This window comes from Lissotriton helveticus, chromosome 11 (assembly GCF_964261635.1).
Source record: "Lissotriton helveticus chromosome 11, aLisHel1.1, whole genome shotgun sequence".
Lineage (NCBI taxonomy): Eukaryota > Metazoa > Chordata > Amphibia > Caudata > Salamandridae > Lissotriton > Lissotriton helveticus.
In genome coordinates this window covers 915,007,048-915,032,489 of record NC_136072.1, presented here as the reverse complement: position 1 = coordinate 915,032,489, position 25,442 = coordinate 915,007,048, and the positions used below count along the sequence as shown (strand labels likewise).

General features: G+C 45.4%; 1 protein-coding gene across 1 annotated transcript in view; it reads left to right on the top strand.

Annotated features, from left to right (window-relative positions):
- The window catches only part of AP1B1 (adaptor related protein complex 1 subunit beta 1), a 342,547-nt gene extending 318,601 nt beyond the window's left edge, over positions 1-23,946 (top strand). Inside the window, exon 21 of the mRNA XM_078667185.1 lies at positions 23,110-23,946. Coding sequence (XP_078523311.1) covers positions 23,110-23,184 — 75 coding nt within the window. The 3' untranslated portion in view covers positions 23,185-23,946. The remainder of the gene's footprint in view (positions 1-23,109) is intronic.
- Positions 23,947-25,442: the final 1,496 nt, after the last annotated feature.

The following is a 25,442-nucleotide window of genomic DNA, read 5'->3' as shown; positions in this document are numbered from 1 at the left end:
AGGCATGTTTCTTTTATTAATATTTTTGCCTAGTACAGAAAACAATTGCTCTTTGTGCCTTTTCCTACCTAAAAGAGGTGATGTTGATAATCCTAATCCCAAAGAAAGGTCCGGTTACCACTAACCAGGCATGCCAATCTTTAGCTCCTTTGAAGAGTAGAAGGACGCATGCAGTTATTACCTTGACATGTCTTGAAATAGCTTGTGGGTTCTGTGGATAGGGTGTGACTTTCTAAAAGTGAGATAACGAGAGAGGTATATCTTGAGCTGTTGTCACCTCCACACAGTGTATACAAGTATGTCCTGACTTTGTACACAATTCCCTTCATCTGTTTATTAGCATTGTTGCAAAGTGTGTTTCATCTGCTTAATCCACTGGATCTTTCACTTTTGACTATTCGTTTTTTGGACTTTTACTGTGAGTGAGCCTCAATACTTGTATCTCACTTACTGTAAAATGGCAGTAAATCAACTGAGAGTGCTGACCACCTGTGTCCACCTTTTAAGATGAGGCTGATGCAGTCCAGCAATGGTAAAAAGCTCAGGGTTAGGTACATGTGAACATGTGAGAGACTACTGGCTTAATGCAGCCCAGTATCTCCACACAGGTAGTTCGTGGCAAAAGGGACCTATCAAGGATTAGTAGTGTCCTGGGGAAGACCTCATAAAGTGAGTGAGCATTTATAGTACAGGTTTGTAGTGCTTACTGACAATGTGTGGTACGTAACTGAATTAAACATTATAGGCAAAATCTGCACTGAAAGAAACCTTTTCGATACTTAGGCCTACAGGTTCCAGTGAGGTATGAATCTAGGTGTAAACACGCATCCCCAGTGTAGAGCTACAGTCTCTGGCATCATAACTTGTCTTCTTATGGCACTTTTGAATTGTCATATATCCATGGCTCAGATCCTAATCAAATTCCAGGTCTTTGTCCCTCCCCCACTGGGCCAAATATTGTTAATTTATCGACTGTCCAAAAGGATGATCAAAGGTCTCCCAACACAGTAGCTCAATTATCAGTGATTGACCTAGTTTCTGGGACAGGAAGAGGTGGGGATGAAATCTGCATCTGTTAATTAGCTTGTCCACTGCACCTGGGCTGGCCCATAGAAACAAAGGAGGATGCCATATCTCAAGAGCCCAACACTGGAGGGGGGTCGCTGTTGATGTTTTGGTCGGAAAGGATCAGACAGCTGTTTCTGCTAGGAGTGTAACTGAGGCTCTCAGGGAAGCTCTTTCCTCAGACAACTTGAAGTTGCCATGTTGGATGAACCATAATGCTGTGCATGAGGGTTGCAATAGGGGGTGGGAACCTGGGATTAGGCAGGGGTGTCTGACTTCAAACACGTCAACCCCACTTAAAAACCCCAACAGAAGGTAGAGATAATGAGAAGAGAAAGAACATCTGAACAACAATGGCAAAAAGTGCCCATCTGGAAGGAGAAGCCACTTGATATCACTGCAAGGAAGGACTGAAGAAGTTTACCTTCATCTCACCCCCAGTGTGATGATGGGTCTCTCCAGGGTCAGTGGCATTGGCTGCCTTATTCCCCCCGAGGAACAGTTATGGGAATAGACCTGCTGTGGACTCTGGAATGTTTCTCTGCTACTTCTGGGGGCTGCTCCTGAAACTGGGTGACACTCATCAAGAAGTTACCACTAACACTGTTCACACACACACAGGTGCGCCCTGCAAGAAGGCCAAAGCCCTGGGGCCTGGGGTGTGCTGCATTGAGGGTGTTCTGCCTGTTTGCTGCACAAGACATCCTCAAAAACAGGAGAGAGCACAAGGTGCCAGGCAGAGAACAGGTCTGGTGTAGGAAACCATTAAATCATGTTCCCCTACAAAAAGTGCTTTTATTGAGGCCTGAAGAAAATACCCATGGTAGCTGAGGCTTGCAATAAGGAACAAAAAAGCCCAAGAACAGTAAAATCGATACAACGGGGCTCAAGATAAAGCCTGGTCCCCCAGTCGTACTGGGCACATAATGAAGCACATAGTCCTTCTGGAAGGAGCTCCAGAAAACCCCCTAGGGAGAGCCAGGTCTCCAGGGGTTGCTGCAGCTCTTTTTTGTATGCTTAAATGGGGAGGGCCGTGCATGGGGCCCACTCCCAGGATCCTCCTTCAGCCACAGGATCCCATTCCCATGGGCTGACTCAATCCAGGGCATCTCAACAGACCCCATCTACCTGGGTAGAAGAAGCCAGTGCCGGGTGCGTTAAATGTCCGTGTCTGGGGCTGCTGGGGCACACTGCCTCAGCTGCGGGCAGAAGACAAAGCTGCACCTGCCTCCAGGTGGGAGTAAGTGACAAAGGGCTTGCTCCCACCTGAAGCAAGAGCAATTTTTGTTGGCTCCCATGCCGGACTAGTAAGGCACACGCCGAGCTCACAGGGACATGGGGCCCCGTTGTAGAACTCAATGAGTCCAAATGCCTGTGGGAGTCCTGGGTAGAACCAAGGCACCCAGATGACAAAAAAAGAGAAGTGGCACATGGTTGCTTTAAAAAGGGAAGAGAAAAGAAGTGGCTTATCCTGTATTGGTCTCAGGGCGAAAGAGCCCCCTACACGCCCCTGCAAGTGCTTGCTATCTTTGCAGATCTACTTCTGTAGAGCGCATTCATGGGCAGGGGGTACCTCTAATGTTTATAAAGAATTTTTAGGGCGCTGCAGGGAGTTCAGCATCCTCCCTTTCCTAAGCCCAAAATACTTTATGTAAAGTCACCCTACATCTCCTGGGGATTTTGAATCCCTGAACATGGGAGAGGCTTCCCATCGTTTCAAGCACTTCCGGAGCTTATTCTTTTATACAGAGGATCTGGAGTGCAGCGACCCTTGTTAGTTGGTCCTAAACTTTCTGTAATACTGTAGTAAAAGTGAAAGACACTGGGAACGTTATTGAATCTAATGCTTTATTAAGAATGTGGATGGTTGACAATGCAAGGTGTTACAGTATGCAGGGCTGGCCTGGGAACAGCAACCAGCCCTGGCAGGTTGCTGCTCGACCGGCCCTGGGAAAGGGGGGTGGGGAAAGGAAGAAGCACCTCTCCCGCTTTTCTTACAGGGGGCCGATATTGTAGCACTGGTGCAAAATCAGCCCCCTGTAAGAAAAGCGTCCCCACGGCCACAAAATCTGCCTCTGCCCACCATGGAAATGCCTGGGGCCCGCTCTGCCAGTCCAGCCTCGAAAGTATAATAAATGTTATTGAATGTTGGTACTGCCCCAGTCACTAAAGTGGTGGGTTATTACATGCATTGAATATTGGTATTGTCCCCGTTGATTTCAGTGGTGTTTTAGTTTGGAAATTTAACATGTTCTCTGCTTTTAGTGAAGTGATGACACCCTGACAAAGCCCGTAGGCCTGCCTTATTTATGACAACACTGCAGTATTTCTGTGATATTACATGTAGTGTAGGTGTGGGGATATTACGGTTATGGGGTTCAGGACCCACAAGGGATGTAACTCGTCATGAGGCGGTCTCCAAATATATTTCGATCTACCCAACTATAATTATTTGTAATTTAATGTGAAGTGTTTAGTAGTTTGTGTGTAATAAAAGTACTTTTGCTTTTAAAATAAAAAGTACTTGTTGAACAATAATTGGAGTGTTGTGCTTGCATACCAGTGAGCTGAGGTTACTAGCCCACACCGCATCCCCTTAGCAAGCCTTGGAATGCTCTTCTTCGCTATCCCGTGTAATTGTTACAATAGGGTGCTTCGTTCCCAGTAAAAAGACCATGGTGGATTTATTTGTGAAGGACTCACATCATTCGCAACCAATACCCCAATTTCTTACAAGCACCTTACAAAACAACCCACGTTGTAGTGCATTGTAAATGTGTTGGCTTGTGTTGTGAAAGGAAGTAACAGCTCGAGCTGCTGACTTTAGAGCTCGGGAACCATGTTCTAGTCCCAGCATCTGCTTAATATTCTAGGCAAAAAACGTAAACTTCCCGTACATAAAACAAAATCATTCAAACCTTCTGTAATTTAATCTGGTGCTCATGTAAAAGCATCTTACACCCTTGGTCTAAGTTCACTCTATATACTGCAACAAAACAAATTATAATAAAAAAGACAGGCAAACATGCTTTTCTACTTGGGACCAATGCAAGACCAGCTCCTGTAACTTTATATTTTAAACTTTCATCATGACTGGAAAATAGTGTTTGAATTATTCTGCACACACTCGCTACTTAACGCTAGGTGAACATGAATGCATGGCCTTGTTTAATGGCATCTGTTGTTTTCCACCACTTCGTTGAAAGATTATTTAGAATGGGAGCCTGTAGATTTTGTCTACGAGTAATAAAGTATTCGTTTTTAACAATCGAGCTTCACATTTTCTAGTGTGTGAAGGCCAAAACTCTGCCCTTTGTTCAAGTTTAAATTGCTTGCCTATTTCTCTGGTAATTCTAAATCTGATATAGACTTCTAGCTGCAGACTCCTTACCTTAGAGCAGGGTTCTCCAAAGTCTGTCCTGGAGGGCCGGATCAATGCCAGATTTTTAAGTTAACTACATTTATCTAAATGGGGATATGCTACAAATCTGGCATGGATCTGGCCCTCCAGGACCAACTTTGGCGAACCTGCCTTAGCATAGGCGTCACACTGGATCCATAAATTTTTTAGTAGTACCCCAGCACACGTGTAGGTGGCATCGTTCGGCTTCACGTCAGCGTTGTCCCCGTGATGGGCTCTACCCCAGTGAACTGATGCCAGTTCTTTCCGTGTCAGCGCAGATCAATGAAGAGCTACCCCCAGCCAATTTTTGATTGACAATTTTGTCGACACCCTTTTTAGGTCTCGCTAGACGAAAGCAAAAGCGAAGCTTTTGCTGTCTATGCGAGACAACTTATGTAGTTACTTTTGGGGGAATGTGGACAGCAGACTGTCACGAGCTTTTTCTGGCCGAGATTGTACCTCATGGGCGCGCATGGCGCCGTGCCCAGCGAGGCTCCGCCCACATGGTTACCAGAGCTGCTGGTTGAACGCCGCCTCGCCCATGCGGGCAGCCGGTTCTCTGGTAGTATCCCGCACGGACAGGTAATGGAGACCTGCAACGGTCCCTTGTGCGTCCCTACGATCCCCCCCCCCACGCGCTCACACGTCCCGGGAGCTTTCTAGTAACACCCGCCGGCACCCCCCGCGCACGTCCCGGGAGCTTTCTAGTAACACCCGCCGGCAGCGCGGTCTCTCACCCTCCTGCACAGCTCGGGGACAAAGAGGCAGCCTCTCACCTGCTCCTCATCGTACTTCTCGTCATCGGCGCTGACAGACATGGCCATCGCCCGGCGGAGCCTCTTTCCCGGAGAGGCGGCAGGCCCCTCCCCCCGAGGACTGCCTCATGAATAACATGCACCCGCGCGTACCAGGAAGAGGTTGAGCTCGGCTCTTAACCAATGGCAGCCGGCCCAGCTCGCCACGGCTCCACGCAAAGGCCTGCCGCCCACCGGCGCCCCGGCACAGGCAGCGATGACACGGGGCGCGTGCGGCGCTGTTTACACCGGGGGCTCCACCCGGCACGGAGCGGAAACGGAATGCACAGCGCGCTCGTGCCAGCTGTCACACCCCTCCCTCCATGCGGAAACCTTTTATACACACACATATCGAGTTCATTGTTATATGTGGTGCCGGTCCCACGCACCGTGTTGAGGGCGAATTTCTCTTTGCGAACTCCCCCCCTCTAGATATGATATTCCACCCCTGGGGGCGAGTAGGCTCATGTGTGGATTCATAAAGCATTTCCAAGGCGTTTAACCGGGGTAAGCACTCGTAGCTGCACCTTTGTACAACGCATTTCATGACTGGGACGGCGCGAGCGCTCTGTGGTGCATGTTCCTAGCAGGAAGCGCGAGCGCTGTGTGCAGGAGCCAAGTTGAGTTCACGTAGGGTGCATTTCATTAGAGTGCGCATGGAGGTTCCTGGCATGAATACTGATCCGAGCCCTGCCAAGCGTTTCCTATTCTTTCCATTCCGTGGCTTTCTGCTTCCACTACACCTGACAAAAACGGCGCTTCCTTTTTTTCTTTTTATTCAGGCATATATTTAATTATGGAGTCTCATAGAGCTTTCTACCACTCCGGGTTGTGTAATGATTGCCTTCTAGTCTCCATCGAGCGTAATCTTTTTCCGGCGCACTCCTCAAAAATCTTTATTTCCGACACACTCTCGTGGTATGCCACTGTCGGTTTCTTTCCACAATTCTTTTCTCACTCTTATACTTTCAGGTCGAGTATACAGTCGTCGCACATGCGCTGCGAATCACACTGTATTCAGTATAAGTTTGGCCACGCCCACCACTATTAATTGGTTCCTTCCTATGCCTTTGCAAATGCTTTTTTGGGTGTGGTGAAGGGTGCCATATGTCCCTCCTTTGGGCGTGTTTGTCACGCCCATAGCAACAGACCCTCTTACTTGGGTCATTTCACCTCTGGCTAGGTCAGAGTTTCCATAGTAAAGTCATTTATAGTTTTCTTAATAAGTTTGGCGCCATTCAACAAAACTCCACCAAAACGTTTTTTAAAAACTTTTTTTAAGTTCCTCACTTTGGGTTATTCTTGGCAAGTTTCGTGCTGAACTGTTAAGTAGTGGCAAAAAAATACACTGAACATAATCTTCACAAAAGTTATTTACAAAAGTTTAAGCTATTGCCATTATAAATTACAATAACTTTTATTTAAGTATTAATTATTTAAAAAAATGAAAAGCCATTGTTATTTCTAAGTCACGTAAATACTACACATATTGCATTATAAATGCTATAGGTGTCACATTTCCAAAAGTTGTAACTATTGGCATTGTAAATGACAAAGCTATTAATTTAGCTATTTTCAAAACCAACACATAAATAAAAAAAATCCATTTCCAATACCAATAGCTCAAACTTTCCTAATGCGAGACCTATTGCATTGCAAATGCTTGTTTGAAAATGTATTCTCCAGTCGCAATAGGGATGTCCCTTAAGAAGCCAGCGGGTTTCAAGCCATGGGGTGCCATTCGATAGGCCTGGAGAGGATGATGACTGGGAGGATCTGAGGACCCTTATGGATATCAGTGTCTCCTAAACGAAACAGAGGAAAACTGGTATGAGGAATTGGTGGGTGCCAGTGGTCTGGACACCTCACCAGACACTGGCTTGGTCTCTCCCCCTGCCGTGCCTCCGGAGGAGAGTGCCTTTTTTGCAATGGTGGTGAGGAGGATGGCTGAGGTCTTGGAGTTTCAGTTGCCCTTTGTCAAGACTAATGTCTTGACAAAGGAGCTTCGACTGGAAGTCACCCCGTATAAACCCTGGCCTCCATGTAATGAAGCCCTTACGGATGTCCTCCTTGGGGCCTGGTCCAAGCCCTACGCAGGGGCTCCTTTGCACAGAATAACTGCCCTCCACCATCAATGCTAGCGCGTTCCCTGCCAGTCCACCAGGTAGGGAATCAAAGAGGCTTGATACCTTTGGGAAGAGGATGCTGTCTTCTGCCAGTCTAGCAGTGCTGTCTGTTAACACCATGTGTCTCTTCGGCCGATACACCTATACGATCTGGAATTCGGTTGCAAAAGTGCTGCCATAGTCCTGCTCGGAGGTCTGAGCCATACTCTCCCAAGCTATTGCTGACAAGAGAGATGCAGCAAAGTTCACCATCTGATGTGGACTGGACCTGACAGATTCGCTTGGCAGAGCAATTTCATTATTGGTGGCCCTTAGGCACCAAGCCTTGCTGAGAACCACTGACTTTTCAGGAGATGCCCAAGCCTCACTCATGGAAATGCCCTTTGATGGCTCTCCCCTTTTTGATGAGAAGGCGGACCCAGCGCTCAAGTGTTCTAAGGACAGAGGAGCTATGGCCAGGTCTTTGGACCTATTCACGAACCCTTGTCAACCCCAGTCCATCACCCGCTACTTTTCTAGCTATGAGTGAGGCTTCCAACAGCATTCATAGCCTCCCAGCCACCAAAGTCAACAGGCTTCCCAGACTTCTTGTGGCCGAGGACGCAGTTCCCACAGACAGTGGGGCCAGTAGTTAGAGGTTGGGCCATTCCACCACCCCTGCAGCCACAGCCTCAAAACCTCTTTAGTTTGCCCTCATACCAACACAGTGATCCAGTGGGGGACAGGTACGCCATCACCTCCACCACTGGCAGTCAATAATATCCATCCCCTTTCTGGAATCCCTCCCCCCATGCCACCCACTTACATCTGGCTTACCATCTCTCCTTGCTCCGTCAGGAAGTGTTAGCACTCTTGGCCAAGGGAACCATTGATGGGAGAATGGGTTCTAAGTTTAGGCCTTAGGGTAGGGTCGGTGATTTTTTTTTTTAAAGGGTGGGGCAGTGGGGGTCGTGCAAGAGTGTATTTTTAGGGATTAGGGCAGTGGTCAGTATTTTTAAAAAGGTCAGAGGCTGTGTGGGTCAAGCTGGGTACTACGTTTAGGCCTTGGGGCAGGGTTGTGGATTTTTTTTTAAAGGGTGGGGGCAGTGGGGGTTGTGCAGGAATGTATTTTTAAGGATTAGGGCAGGCGTCGGGTATTTTTAAAAAGGGCAGGGGCGGTGGGGGTCGTGCAGGAGTGTATTTTTAGGGATTAGGGAAGGGGTCAGATATTTTTAAAAATGGCAGGGGACAGTGGGGGTCGTGCTGGGTTCTAGAGTTAAATTTTAGGGCAGGGTCGGGTATATATTTTTTTAAAGGGCAGGGGTTGTGCAGAATACTATTTTTAGGGATTAGGGCAGGGGTCGAGTATTTGAAAAAAGGGTCGGGTGGGGGAGGTTCAGGGACTGGCTTGAGGACTGACAGCAGGAGTTAGGGAAAATGTATCACGCATGGACCTTTACCATACATGCTTTACAACAAAATACATTGTAAAAGCATGCGTGGTAAAGGTTATACGTGGTAAAGGCATTTGCGTTGTAACACATGCGCGGTAAAGGCATGCGTTGCAACAGAATGCGTTGTCCCGTCATACAACCGAGGTGGTCATCAGGGAGAGGTGGAGATCAGAGGACTCTGGTCTCAGAAGAGTCTGGACTCCACATCAACCTTTTGAACCTTTGGGTGCTCCGAATGGTATTGAAGACCCTTCTTCCTTTGATCAGGGGAAGACTGGTGCATGTGTTCATGGACAACACTGCATGTGGTAATGCAGCAAACAAGGCAGGGTGGGGTCCTGGGCCCATTGTCAAGAGGCACTGCCTCTCTGAACATGGCTGGAACGTCAGGGTATTCCCTGGTGGTTTAACACATGGCAGGCTCTCTGAACACCATGGCAGACAAATTCACTCTTTGATGCTTAGCTGATCACGAATGGCGTCTCCAACCGGAGGTGGTGCAAAGTCCCTTTCAAGAATGAGGAGAGCATTGGTTAGATCTGTTCCCCACTGGTGAGTATCTGCAATGTCAGCAATTCCTTGTGCTGGAGTTTCAAATGGCTGCCTTCGCTTTTCATCTCGAGTGGCGCTCAGGCCTCCTGTAGGCTTTTCGGCTGATAGTCCTCCTGACCAGAATTCTCAAGAAACTCATGAACAACCGGCCCCAAGTCATTCTTGTGTCTCTGGATTGGGCACGGAGAGTCTGGCATTCCGAGCCATTGAGCATGAGTATTGGTCCTCCGGTCAGGCTGTGTCTTTGGGAGGATCTTCGTTTGCAGCAACAGGGGAGTGTCCTGCACCTGGACTTACACACCCTCCCCCTTAATGTGTGGAGACTGAACGGCATCAGTTGACAACTTTTGACCTTCCCTCCCTGAAGTCTGCGATGTTATTCCGCCTGACAGGCGTTCTTCTACCAAATTAATGAATGCTTGCCATTTGGACAAATTTGTGGCATGGTGTGCATCTAAATATATAGATTCTCTTTCTGCACCCCCTTGGAGGAGGAGGCATCATGACTCAAAAGACTTCTTCGAAGAAAAACAAGTTGCATAACTCTGAACCCAACACTAAATGGCAGGAGTATGCAGAGCATGTGAATCTACAGCGCTACATGCCACGAACAGATGCTTACAGGGTTAGTATCGTAATCCTTATTGTTCGTTCTTTACTTGGTCCATCAGGTCTCTTCTCTGAACACAATTAAAGGTTATTTATCTGCTATTTCAGCTCTCTTGCAGTTGCCTGACCAACCTTCTTTGTTTGTCATGGTTCCTGGAAGGCTTTCAACATATGTTTCCCCCACGTCCTTTCATTATGCCTCAGTGGGATCTCAATATGGTTATCACTTTAGTCATATGTGTGCCGTTTGAGCCGCTACACTACTGCCCACTTTGTCTGATCTCTATCAAGACGTCATACTTAGTGGCTGTAACATCTGCTGGAGGGTCACCCAACTGCAGGCTTTCTCTGTGCACCATCCTTATAAAACCTTCTTTTTGGACTAGCTGGTTCTCAAAACACTTACCTTCTTCCTTCTGAAGGTTTTGACACCTTTCCATTTAGGCCCGAACATCACCCTGGCTACCTACTTTGTTCTGCCTCCTCCTTCTAAAGAAGAGTACAGACTCCACCGCCTGGACCCAAAGGAGCACTGCCATTCTACCTTGATTGCACAAGAGTGTTCCGGTAGGACAACCAACTCTTTTTAGAGTGTATCAGAACCAAGTAAGGGACGACTGTACTGAAATAGACCATCTCTAGATGGGTAATGGTCTGCAACAAGATTCTACGCATTTGCCCAGAAGCAACCCACTAAGGGCTTGCATGCTCATTCCACCAGAGCAAAGGCAGCAACCACTGCATTAGCTTGCGGAGTTCCTTTCAATGGACATCTGTCAAGTAGCAACATGGGCATCTTTGCCCACGTTTACAAAGCACTACTGTCCGGACAACCAATCCGTCTTGGCTGACATTTTGCACATTCAGTCCTGCAGGATTTTTTTATTTAAAATCTTTTTGCAGACCCACTACCTGGGAGGTATTGATTGGGTATTTATTCTAAGATAAGGAATCTGTGGTTAGAAATCTCTATCAGATGAACAGGTTATGCCTTATCTGGTTAAGACTCTGTTGAGACACAGATTCCTTACTGACCCTCTCATGCTCCCTGCTCTGTGAACTGATTTCAGAGTAAGGGTCGCCCATCCAAGAGCCTTAGACATGCACACCAGTCTGTCAGTGTTTATTGTGGCTCCGTATTTCCAGTATGAAAAGCCACAAAAGAAACTGAAAGCATGCTGGGGTCGCATGTCACTTTCAGCATGGATGATACTGGTGCGGGGCTGAACTATGCCGTCTACTGGTACGCAGGGGTACTGCTTGAAAATTTCTGGATCCAATTTGACTCCAAGGGAATTTTCTAAGGTACCATAGATGTATACCACTATGCATATAGCAAGAACATTGCTAACCCTTGTGGCTCTTATTTAACTTTTATTTGTTTTCCCATTGTAGGGTTCTTACCTCCTATTTGAGGACCACAAAGTAGCTCTTGACAGAATTACAGACCACAGAGGGTGTGCTTAACTAAAACCTCTTTTATGTCATATCTCAGTAAGAACTCACATTAGCTAAATATTTACAGTACTTTTTGAATACCTCTCACCTACTTCCACCAAAAAACTACTTCCAAACACTACAAACCATCTTTCTTTGGAGTAAATCGCGGTTTCCACCATTGTTGCCCACAGTACAAGCTTTTCTAACTTTGTCTTAATTGCCTTGTAGCCTCTTCATATTCCTGATTTGCGCTAACTCGAAGCACACAACTTTGTAGGTAGCAGATAGCATTTGAATATTGTGCCAACTAAAGTAGACCTCGTATGAATAAAACAAAATAGTTTTCAATATTTTGTTAATGTAATCCTGAGAATTGTTATGGTCCGCTTTTCCAAGTATTTCTTGCAAAAACTATAAGAAAATATGCAAAGTTGGTGGAGTTATCTATCAGTTGGGCCTTCGTGTCAAAATCTGGATGTTAGCAAACATTTAATATTGCATACTCCCCATTTTCAACATTTTGTATTCGGGTGTAATCTGAGATACTGTTGCAGGGTTTCTGTACTCACACAGAACTGTGCACAGAGGAGTGGAACCTCGGCAAATTAGGGTGTCCCAAAACTTACCTTAGCAACCAACTCACCCCTTACCGAGCTAGCTACAGTGTCTCATTGGACATATCAAACACCCAATGTTTAGACAAACCAGAACATGAACTTACAGTACCTCAGGGTACGTGGGACTCATGAACACTCTTTCGTTATATTATCATTACAAACCAGAACATGGAGTAAAGAAGACACATGTGCATTTGAAATGTTTATTTACTAATGCCGTCTTCTCAGGCGCAGTATCTTAGATAATACAAGTATACTTATTATCAGTAGCAAAATTATCAGCATAGTTACTAAGACATAAAAAGCGAATGGTGACAGCATGTTAACATGCTGTAATGAATAAGAGTTAACAACACTTATATCTCACCCTCCCTAACACATATATTATATTATTAGCTAAGAAGGTCTCTTTGGGTTGTTTTAGGGCGGGCCCATACCTTAGTGTCCTAGCATGAAGGAATCACATCAGCATACACCAGCTCTCTCTGCATGTGCACCGCATCAAGTGTGTTAACAATTCTCGTGCAAAGCAATATCAATCCCGCCTCAAGCCCAAGTTGGCAAAGGCTGCACTTGTGTTATGACTATGAAGGCGTGGAGATCAGACCTCATAACAATTCCATATCGTGTTGCTCCTGAAACTTCAGCACTCTCCGTGCAGACATGGTTTATTAAACAAAACTGATATCAGAGCAATAACATATTATTCTCACATACACCACGGCAAACCACTAGGTTGAAAGCTAAGTCAACAATTAAGGGTCGTGTGCAGAAGTTGCAAGAAAGGAAAAATGGCGTTTAAATCTCAAATGTACCTATGCTAACTTAACACGATATAAGGATATATAGGAGCTATACAACACCCCCCCATGATCCGAGAACGGACTAAATAAGATAACAGAAGTGCCATCACATGAGAGCAGAATCCATTTATAAACGAGCATGAATAAAAATTCAATTATAAAAACTAATGCTAAAAAAATAGCCCACAAGTATAATGTGGCTCAAGCCAATAGGCAAGCAAAAATAAAATGTCTTGACCAAAAGTCAATAAAATCAAGGAAATGCTATCAATCAGCATGTCAATTTGAGGCAGTGTCTATGATAAGACTGTATATGAAAAGTAAGCTGCAACAGCCTCCAGGAGGAAGTCACTGTCCTCATCCGAAAACAGTTCAGCCATCCAATTTAAAAGATGAAAGGAACATACGTGATCTTCCAGCACCGGATCCTCTATAACCATCAGAGGACAGCTCGGTGGGTTTTCAAGAAAACTTCGTTCCAAGAAATTTCGCGCTGCCGACAACACATCCCAGGGACCCATTAGTCCATGTGCCACCGCCAAGGCCATAATCCTTTCGTCAGAACAAACCAACTCGTGAGCAATGATAGGACTCATCAGTTGATCAAAATCGACGTCAGAAGATATTGGTCCGCAGAGACACAAATCAATGGCCCAAAGGAAATCACAGGTCAGGCAGCGAAATACAGGCTGGACACAGGTGAAATAGGAGAACCGAAAAGATAATCCAAACGCCGTGCTTAGAGTCGCCAACGGCAGTGTGCCATAATAATCAAGCATGCGGTTGCGAAACCGCGTCAGTAGCAGCTGAGCGTGGTCTTGCACAGGAAGGGCATCCATATTTAAAAAGGCAGAAAACCACCAATGCGCCAGCCGCTAATGCAAGTAAAAACGGGAACCCTCCAAATAAGGATGAAAAAATAGAATGGAAGAAGGCAGGGATGACTCCAAAAATCTTCTCAAAGGAAGTCACGAGACCACCGCTAACAACTTTAAAAAAATGTGCTAGGCCCGATGTGGAGGATGCGTTAAAGATAGAACGGACCATGGCTCCGAAATGCAAAGGCAAATCAGTATTTAAAAGAGCCTGAACCTCCGTACGGGTGTTAGCAATGTGAAGCACGAAAGTTTCACGGGCCGAGCTCAAGGCCACCTCTTTCTGGGACAATAGAGCTCTTATTCTAGCCATGCCGCTGAATTCTGCTCCCAAGGTCGGTATCTGTGGCCAAATGGAAGACTCCCTATGTTCACGTGTGGGAGGATAAAGAACATTTCTGCAGCAAATAACTCGCTCACTAACTGTTACTATGAAAGCTATACCTTTAATTAAACCACAACAGTTTTCATTATTGAGCATTAAATAACTACCATTCTCTAACAATTTAAACGTGGGGATGATAGCAGGAACTGGCGTGCCTTGTAAAACGCAAGCCATATTCGGTCTGTCCTTGTTACATGAACCGTGTAACTGTATGTGTCTACACATTAAAGAATGATCTGGCGTCTCAGTACACTCATCCCCTGTTAGATAAACTTCTTGTTCATCCTTGAAACATCTGTATGTGTATGGGAGTGACCAGACCTCATGAAGAAAACCGCTACCTAAGGGTTCAAAACGACCTATTGGCACATATTTCATACAATTTGAAAACTTATATAAAGCAAAAGGCAGCGTTATTAAACCGTGGATAAGCCACGTAGCAGCAGTGGCTTCTGCCACAGAAAAAGGTAAAGATTCCAACCTTTCAATATGTAGCATAGAAAAGGAAGCATCACGCATTGAAAGCAAGCGTTGTTTGTCTGTCAAATTAAACGGTGCAAATAAAGAAGAAACGTTCATGTATCCCCAGGGAACTTTACCCATTTTCAGAGTCTGAAGTGTCCATGCAAACTGCATGATTGAACGTAATTGATTTTGACCATGGTATAATACAGATACTTCATCATGCACAATATCAACAACAGACGACACAATATTATCTAATGTGTAAATTCTAGAGGAAAGCACGTTAATGCTATTGTCAACAACTGCAAGCACTTTCTCAAGATTCGCCTGATCAATAGCCCTAAGGCGTGAAGCAGCCTCAATCTGTGAGAGTTTCCAAATTTCATTGTAAACCCCATATAACCACCGTTTCGACCTGCCACTAGCTGGGCCCTTAATGAAATCATTCAAATCCACGTCTGCATTCAGTTTGGAAAGGTGATACTTAACCGCAGGTAAAGTTGAATGTTTCAGCCACGCTTGACACAACTTGCCCACAGAGTAAGAGGTGACAGTATGACTCAAATCAAAACGGGGATCAGATCTAACAGTCTTAAAACCGTCAGTTATATTTAAAAATCTTTTTTGGCAAGAATCAGCACTACGGTGCCAAAGCAGCCAACCCTTCGGATTCATACTGGAAATGTTAAAGGAGGAATTCAGAAGCAGAGCCTGTATATCTCTAATGGACAATTTAGTAGAATTACCCCAATTCTCATATTCCTCCAACTCCGGGAAAGACGGGGTGTTTAACCTTTTAGATGTAGCCAATCCAAAGCATGTGGTCTGGGAAATGGTTTCATTTAAAAACAACATATGATTTGGGATGAGACATGCACGGTGCAAAGCCTCAGTGCCTCGTACCTGCCAGGCCCTTGAGCCCCAAACTGATTTAAGGTCTATTGTTTCCTTCCATAACTCATAGCCCCCAGTAACTAATTGATCTAGGAAGGCCCTCGAATACAACAATTTTGTATCGGTAAGTCTAACCTTGGACAGTTGCTGTTTGTGAAATTTAAAATAAAAGGACTCGGGATTGGACTGGTTAAAGTCAGTGAAATAAGTATACTTTTTAAGAAACGTTTCAGAACTCCCTTGTGTAGGAGCTGGGCAATGTTCCCACTGAGTAAAATTAACAGCCACCCTTCGGGAAGATGTTTTGTGTAAGAAGTGATTGCCATAATGTTGGTAACAGAACAATTCACCATAATTAGCAGATTCTAAATATAAATCCTCAGCATCAAAAGCAGCATAGTATTTCAAATCAGAAAACAAACTTTCCACAGCATTAACATCCCAATCATCAGAACGAATGTTTTGTTTCACCACATCCCCCATATTAACTCTCAGTACATTAGGAACATTAACGACTTCCGTTGGACCATGAATCTGAAAACGAACTGCATCCCACGCGATTCCATCCAGAACAGGCCACGCTGTGATGTTAACCAAAGTCAAGTCTCTTTTTAATCTGTGTGTAGAATGTGAAGAGGAAAGTGGGGCCAATGTTCCGTTTAAATGAGTAATGCAAGTTCTCTCCTCGACATAATGTCCATTCATAATCCGAAAAAAATAAAACACAAAACCAATTGACATAAAAAGGTAAACCGAAAAAAGGACCAGCCAAATGTATATCCAAGGAGGTATCAAAAAATGTTTTTTAAACAGGCTAGCATATACTGCAATTTTAGAGGGTTTTTTCGAGGCAAGGGAAGCAGAGTCAAATGAAAATCTGGATTCCGTGGCTAAACGAGTTTGCAGGTCAGGCATGGACAAATCAGTGGGGTATGTATAGTCTGTCTCATCAAGGTTAGTTCCTGGTAAATTATTCAATAATGGACTGGAAACAGCGGATAATTCGATGGCCACCTCAGGTTCATTATTAGAAGCAGTGGGCATAATTGAATTTCTCACAATGGAAGGACAGGAAACAGCCGGTGTCATGCTAAGAAGAATCGGCCACTCTGTGTATCTTGACATTGTCAATAGAAATAAACCTGTTTTCCTTACGACCTGGAAGTGGTGGTAAAATGACTGTTCTTGTGCCCTTCACTCCAAGCACTGGGACTGGAGCTCGATAGGAGGGACCAAACTCTTTCTTGTTGTCGATCTTCTCCCGAACCAGCTCTCCAACTTGGGGTAGCCAGCCAACTACCGGGATCTGCAACGCATCATCCGATGTGGAGGGCAAATGTTCCTTTGCAAGAGTGTCTCTGGTCTTTTGTAGATTCTGTAAAACATTGCAATGTTCATCTGCGTCAAAGGAAGTGGCGCGAACCACTGAGTCTAGACCGTCAAGGTCAGGGACGTACATCTTGATGCCAAAGAGCATTTCGTATGGGGTCCGCCCACCCAGAGACCTTCTAGGGAGATTATTAAGAGCACGCTGCACGCCATAGAGGTGAGCCAGCCAGTTTCTGCCAGTGCCTATAACTCGGGCTGTCAAAGATTGCTTTAAATCACGGTTCATTCGTTCAACTACACTATTACCCTCAGGTCTGTAGGGTGACGAAAACTTGACTTGGACCCCCATCGAAGTCATGGCATCCTTATACGCCTTAGAGGCGAAAGCCGGACCCTGATCCGAATGGAAGTTACCACAGGCAAAAATCCCTATAAAGATACGCAAATCTCGAATGACAGTCCGTGAATCAGCGCTGCGATGTGGCCATACCCACACAAAGCGTGTGCATGAGTCAACTGCTACTAAGATGTATTTATACGCAGTATCAGATGAAAATGGACCGCAGTGATCTAAATAAACACAGCCTAGCGGTTTATTAGAAATGTACAACTGAGTCTGAGGCGGACGCGTAGCAGTTGAAGGTTTAATCTGCTGGCATATGTCACAAAGAAGGACATAATCACGCGTCTGTTTGTACAGTCCCCGCCACCAGAAACGTAATTGTAATTGAGTTACAGTGGCCGAGACGCCCGCATGCGCAGACGCCACACCTTCATGAGCCGCTGTAATCAAGTCTGCTCTGCGATCCGAGTTGGGAATCAGCCGTTCCCCAACATCAGGAATTGTCACAAAAGGAACCTTTTCGGGACTTAAGTGGTATTTATACTTCGAAGGGAATCCAGCAGGATGTTTACTTCCCTTCTCAGAGGCAGCAATAGCTGCCAAGATGTCGCTATCAATCTTGGTTTTAGACCTAGTAACTGCTGCAACTAAGTATGTAGATACTGCTGATTTCGCTGCTTCATCAGCAAGCGAGTTGCCAACAGCGTGTACTCCCACGCGCTGATGACCGAGAGTATGAATCACATAAACGAGTGGCAACATAGCCTTAAGCTCTGCCACTCGAACCCAGATCATTTTATGTTTTATTGTGCTACCCTTGGAATCATGAAAATCATTTTGAATCCAAAAGAACAAGTTTTCATTGTAAGACTGGACACAGTAGTAAGAATCACTTACAATTAGAGTAGTAACACTTGGATCTGCGTACTCCAAAGCTAGTAAGAGAGCACGAAGCTCTGCCAATTGTGCGGTGCAATCGCCCAGGGGCAACGTGTGTACCTCCCTGGAAACGAACTCATCATTCAACATAGCACCGACCACAATGGCGCAAGCGGAAACGTAGGCATGTTTAGAGCCATGCGCAACCTGCGCCGACCCATCAGTGTAAATGATGCAATGGAAGTCCTCCAAAGGTCGCATCGCCAGAGGAGCAGGATGAACGAATTCATACTGCAAGTACTCCTGCGACCGTAAGGAAGCGTCAAAAATAAACATGACATCCGTGGATGACAATGACGCAGCCCACTGAATCCACCGAGGGTGCAAAGCCTTTGAATTTGGTACACTGGCTTTCGTGACTGCCTCCAAATGAGGACAGGGTGTTACCACTAGCATGCGTTTCCCCTGTGACAGGGCTCGTTCCTTTAGAATAGCCATCTGTACAGCAGTTAAAACCTTTTCTACGGTGGGAAACCGCATCTCAGCCGAGGTGTACAAGTGTGACTTGTAAGCAATAGGTACTGTGTCACCTTCATTAAAAGTGAGGTATGTGAAACCCACCGTCCCAGGAATTATTCTTATTACCAGGTTGGTGTGGTTATCACGAGTCAGTAAATATTTAGAAGCGAGCAGATCAGCCTGCAAGGATTGCAAAATGGCTGAATGCTCAGGCAGCCAGCATGATTTAGAGAAATTTGGTTGTATCAAAGCATACAAAGGCTTGATACGCTGGGCATATTCCGGAATGTAAGTCCTGCCGAAATTCAAAAAGCCCAGTAAAGACTGTAATTTTTTCAGTGTCGTTGGTGCGCGCAATTGTGCGCACTTCTCTAAGAAGTGAGGAGCCAAACCTCTACCTTCATTGTTGAGCTCATAGCCCAAAAACAACACTGTGTGTTCAGCAATGTGCGATTTTGCAAAGTTAAATTTGTAACCCATGTCTGCGAAGTTGCAAACAGAATTTACACGACACAGATGCTCCCAAATATCATCGTCTGTGAGATATATGTCATCCACATACGAAAAAGCATCAGGGTCGAGTGCCTCCAGAATAGAGACAATGCGAGCGGTAAATATACCAGGACTATTCTTGTAGCCCATTGGAAGACGCCGGAATTGCTTTTGGACTCCAGCGCTCGTAAAACTGGTCCATTGGGAGCTAAAGCTGTCCAATCTGTGGGCATAAAAACCATTGGATATGTCAAGCGTTGTCTTGAAACGCTTACGCACGAGACTATCCACTAGGGCAGAGCCGTGGGTATTCTGTACAGCACAGTTACGGCAATGCGAGTTTAAATGCCGGTAATCCAAAACCAAACGATATGATCCGTCAGGTTTGTTCACAGTAAAAAGGGGATTATTCATCGGTGACACACACGTTTCAATAACTCCCTGATATTCCAATTGTTCAAGGATTTCCGCGACGGAAGATTTTGCTTCACGCCGAATGGGATATTGCGGTTGAGGCTGCGGCTGAGACCGCAACGGAATTTCGTGGCAAGGCGACAATCTATCCCAACCACATTGGTTACGGTACAGAGCCGGCGCGAGAGCCCGAGCCCACTCTTCTGCAAAATGCTGCGCATGCTCTTTCGAGACAGTGTTCGCGAAACTGGGCAGGATCACCTCCTCCCCTCGCGGCGCCGCGAGCACAAAAGGTGGGGGCCAGTCAGCCTCCGAAAGTAAAATATCATATGTAGAAGACAGATTCTCCCAAAATACACCTTTAACGGTACGCTGTATGTCACCTTCAATTAACAGGACAATTTCATATAGTCTTTCAGGGGGAGCAAGTCTCGTATCCGCTGTTTCTATCACAACGTAGACATCAGTCGCTGTCACCTTCAGTAGTGGACGCAGCGCCTCTCTGACTATGGTTATCTCCGCCGCGCTGTCCAGCAAGGTCAGAGCCCACGTCAGATTCCGAAGCCGCGTTCTCACTATCTGTGGCATATCGATGGGCTGATAAGGCTGCGACTTTCTTTTTCGCAAACTGCGGACGCCTCGGCGTAGAATCCTCCTGCTTCACTGCGCCGTCCGTCTGGCGGGACTGGCCACGTCCTTGTTGGCCACCACGTCCACGTCCACCCCCTCCTCCTCCACCGGTCTTCTGGGCCGATGTGTCCTGAAAGGAACGAGGAGAGCGTTGATCAGAACCCTGAAAACGATCAGGCGATTTAATCATCGCGCGGTCGCGCAAATCATAAACTTTTTCGGGTGGCGCAGGAGCTTGTATTGCAGGAAAAGTCCCCTGAGTCTGCGTTGTCTGCTTCCCCTGTGTCTGTTTTTAGGCCAATTTTGTTTCTTGGACTTGGGCTGGGCATCTGTCACTGCAGATTGTCCCTGTGGTTGTTTTTTCTCCTTCACTGGAAAATATTTCAGACCTCTACTTGTGCGGCCAATCGTTTTATAAGCGGCCACCACAATCTTTGCTAACTGGCGGGGTTTGTCGGCATCGGGCAGAGCAGCCAAAGGATTCGACACCTGAAAGTTAACTGCATCTCCTTTAACATTGGAGAGAATGAGATCACTTACAATCTCAAAAGAACCACACAGGCGCATACCCAATTCAACCGCTGCCTCTGGACCGTGATCATTCTGAACACGTCTAACGATTTCAGGCAGGGCAGTCATAGACGGGGTGCCGAAGCACCTTGTATAAACTGCCGCAAATGTTTTTCCCCAGCTGTCACAGTCAGCAAGTTCAGGAGTAATATCCTTCGGTAGAGTAATCGTCAACATTCTATGTTTATCAGCAGGAGTAGAATTCGGAAAAACCGCCTCCAGTTGATCAAACTTCTCTGCTAGCCAGAATGGGAAGTCATCGTTGTCAACCGGACGCGCACCAAAAACCGAATTTACCATCACCGGATTGAGACGCATTCCGCCTCGTTCCATGGGAGCGGCCGCACCCCCCTGGGGACCACCAGGAAGATGTCGACCGATGTATTGCACTAAAGCACGAATCACGGAAATGGAGACTACATGTAGCCTACGAATTTCTGCCAGGGTACAAGCCCCGTGATTCGGGTGCGGGGTAAAGCCACCCAACGCAGGCCAATTAGTACCTGGAATTGAGAGTGGACCTAACCTCGCACGGGACAAAGAGTGGGGGAGGGCGCCATCAAACCAAACTCGATGCTGCCAATGATCAATAGGTATTTCCAATGCCCTGTATGGCGTATATTCAGCCGGGACATCCGAGGCGGTGTAGGAGTGGAACAAACCAGAATTAGCGTCCACAGCCGGAAACGTAACCCAAGAGTAAAACAACTCGTAAGGAAACGCCGGATCTGCACTTACCACGAAAATCACAGCCATCCCATCTACTGGGACCTGGTACGCCTGAAGATGGTTGCGTACCGCTACGCGACTATGCTGTGCAATAGCCACCGCTGCCGCCATCACAGAATTGGAAACAAGAAAACACAAAGAATACTTTGTAGCACAACTGGGTAGTAATTCAAAGAAACCGTTTAAGTGAGAATCAAGCTTGAATAAAGACCTATTTTAAAAAATAGGTAGGTTTCACCAACACCCCGTTTTCCGGAAACGGACGTGAAGGGGTTAAGGCATGAACGATAAACTACTCGAGTGTCATGATATAAGACCACCGAAACCGTTGGGCGCCATGTTGCAGGGTTTCTGTACTCACACAGAACTGTGCACAGAGGAGTGGAACCTCGGCAAATTAGGGTGTCCCAAAACTTACCTTAGCAACCAACTCACCCCTTACCGAGCTAGCTACAGTGTCTCATTGGACATATCAAACACCCAATGTTTAGACAAACCAGAACATGAACTTACAGTACCTCAGGGTACGTGGGACTCATGAACACTCTTTCGTGATATTATCATTACAAACCAGAACATGGAGTAACGAAGACACATGTGCATTTGAAATGTTTATTTACTAATGCCGTCTTCTCAGGCGCAGTATCTTAGATAATACAAGTATACTTATTATCAGTAGCAAAATTATCAGCATAGTTACTAAGACATAAAAAGCGAATGGTGACAGCATGTTAACATGCTGTAATGAATAAGAGTTAACAACACTTATATCTCACCCTCCCTAACACATATATTATATTATTAGCTAAGAAGGTCTCTTTGGGTTGTTTTAGGGCGGGCCCATACCTTAGTGTCCTAGCATGAAGGAATCACATCAGCATACACCAGCTCTCTCTGCATGTGCACCGCATCAAGTGTGTTAACAATTCTCGTGCAAAGCAATATCAATTCCGCCTCAAGCCCAAGTTGGCAAAGGCTGCACTTGTGTTATGACTATGAAGGCGTGGAGATCAGACCTCATAACAATTCCATATCGTGTTGCTCCTGAAACTTCAGCACTCTCCGTGCAGACATGGTTTATTAAACAAAACTGATATCAGAGCAATAACATATTATTCTCACATACACCACGGCAAACCACTAGGTTGAAAGCTAAGTCAACAATTAAGGGTCGTGTGCAGAAGTTGCAAGAAAGGAAAAATGGCGTTTAAATCTCAAATGTACCTATGCTAACTTAACACGATATAAGGATATATAGGAGCTATACAACAATACCTTTCTTGCTAATGTGGATTTACCCATGAAGAAAAGTTACTTTATTAATACACTTTCATGTAAAATACTCACAAGTTACTGGCACAACACAGTTCCATAATATCTGCAAGAAAAAGGCATATCTAGTTTCTCCATCCACTAACATTTGCATAAGAAAAACTCGCTCAGGCTTAGTTTAAGGTGAGGCGGAAACACTCCCCGAACTATGGAAAACTATGCTTGAGTAATAAAAATGTATCTCACCCCAGCTCTGAATGGCTTTGCTTTCCTTTTATAGATCATTGTGGGATGTGGCTTCTGGCTCTATTTAGTAGCTCTAATGAAGTCCTACTGGGATTTGGATTCATGTTTTTTAGAAGTTTGGTTAACCTTCTTATTAAACTGTTCTCAGCCCCAAATGTCGCTAATCTTTGAATAACTGTTTTTCTCCAACTGTTTGCTAATATTGTTCTCTGCTTTACACTACAGCTGTCTCTAAAGTGCAGAGCACCTGAAGTTTCCTTATACGTGTCTCAAGCCTATGAAACCATACTGAAGAACTGAAGAGCCATTTGGAAATTTCCAGCTTTCACTGCTCGATCACTCCTTTCCACTCAGGAATGGTGAATTAGTGATTCGACAGTTGGGTGCAGTGTATGTGTGTATGTCTGTGTGTGTTTTCTAGTCCTGACCAAGGACCAAATGCTGTCAGATAACGACCACCCTGCCAGAGAAGTTTTTTTAAACAGAAAGGTCAAACACTGATGGGAAAAATTCTGTTTTTAAATACTGTCATGTTCTTCTCCTTGCTTATGCTTTCTTCATTCAGCCTCCATCACACGCTCTTTTTTTAATTCATTGTTCCCTTCCTCTTGTTCCTTCTTCCCCTGCCCCCCCCCAACATGTTTGTACACCCATCTTACTTGGGCAGTAATTTATGAAGACCTGTTGCTGCCACCCGTCTTTTAACCATATTGGAACGTGTGAAAAGAAATGTGTCTGCGATATGATTTCAGTTGTGGTGAAGTGAACTGGAAAGACCCCTGTTAAGGGACTCTTCTCTGAACTGACACCTAGAAATGTTGTTCCTACTTCGGTCATGAGGTTTTCACCTTCCACATACAGGAACACTAATATTGTTAATTTCTGGAGGCCATTTTATTGAACCTCCCCTACGTTGGTGTGCTTCAGCCGTGCCCCGTTTCCTGAGGGTTAAAAGAACGACAATATTTACAGATATATATATATATATAGTTCATTTTCTTTTGTGTAAAAAAAATAACGAAATGATTGAATAAAGGTGACCTCCAATGATTGTAAAATTCATCTAGTACTGTTTTGTGAGTTTTTTCTAAGTTATCATGGAGAATTTGTTTTCCCCTACCCCTGCTTCACTCCATAGACATCTTCACATGTGTGTGTAGCTGTAACTGATCCGTCTAGAGAATTGACGAAGACTGAATCAGCAAAAAGACTGACCATCTCTCGATTTGTGCATTTCCTTCCTCCCCTTTCCTCACTTCATACTTCTACAGAAGTGTAACACCCTTTAAATGATTCATTTGGCCAATTGACAAAAGCTGAATCAGCAAGAAGACTGCCTCTCTGTGCGTTCCAACCCCCCTCCCCCAAACCCCACCCCACTACATAGACACTGCCTGATGTGCCCGTCCCTGTAGGCTGTTTCATTTAGAGAGTTGGTGAAGATTGGATCGCAAAGAAACTAAGCATCTCGATTTATTAGAGGAAAATAAGGCTCAGTGATCCGGTGAATGGAAACCTACCATTTCAGGATAATCCATCTAGTGAGAATATAGAGGGAATAAATGTTGCTATGCATTGTAGAAACTAATTCCCCAGACTGAAACCAGGGGTCACTCCTCCACTACGTATGTTCCTCACTTGGAGATGGCAGTAATTATATGGGTGTTGTGATTTTGTGATGGACACATGTTCCTGTAGATTCATCACCTTAAGAATGTTCTTCACACTTCAATCTGGTTGTCCAAACATCGTACTTGGAGCAGAACTCCGTTGCCTTCCCAATGGTTCCTCCTGATAGAGTGTTGAAGAAGCTTGACTGTATGGGCTGGAACTTCCTGCATCTGGCAGCTTGTCCATGCTCACTGCTAATGCTATGTGTCTTTATGTCCCATATGTTCATGCCTTGTGGGAATTGGTAAAACATACAGTGATTGGCTTGCCGACTAATATGAAAACATTTTTGGAACGTGGGCAATTACGGCTTGATGCATTTAAACAGGTTTTAAAATATGGCCTTGATCCTAATGACAACTTTGCTTGAATCTTGAGCACGGCTGTCACACTGCACAAGCATGGTTAGGTGTGTTCCACTGGCTACTCTGCATATGCCCAAACCACACTTCTGGGCATGTCCTTTGTTCGCAACCAGCTGTTCAGAGTGAAAGCCACCTCCTCCCTGGAACACTTGAAATCAGTAGAGCTACAGATTGCATGCTGGCCCCAGCATTTCCACCAACAATGTAGACGGTGTTGTGGTTACTTCAGGACAGTGCAATCCTGATAGAGACAACCTTCTCAGCCTGTTCAGACACCCCAACAACTGTACCCCCTACTTTTGCGGCAGAGGTTGGTCTACTGAACAAAACTAGCAGCAGCAGATACATCTCCACCATTATCTGTCCTCTCTGCTGCCTCAAAATACTCTCACTCTCTGAAATCCTTAGGGCAACATCTTCTAGTGGGGGGGGGAGGGCCTCATTTTCCATCACTTGTGAAACAAGTCACGATGGACCTCTCAATAATGCATTTGATCCACATGGGTTATGTGCTACCTTTCC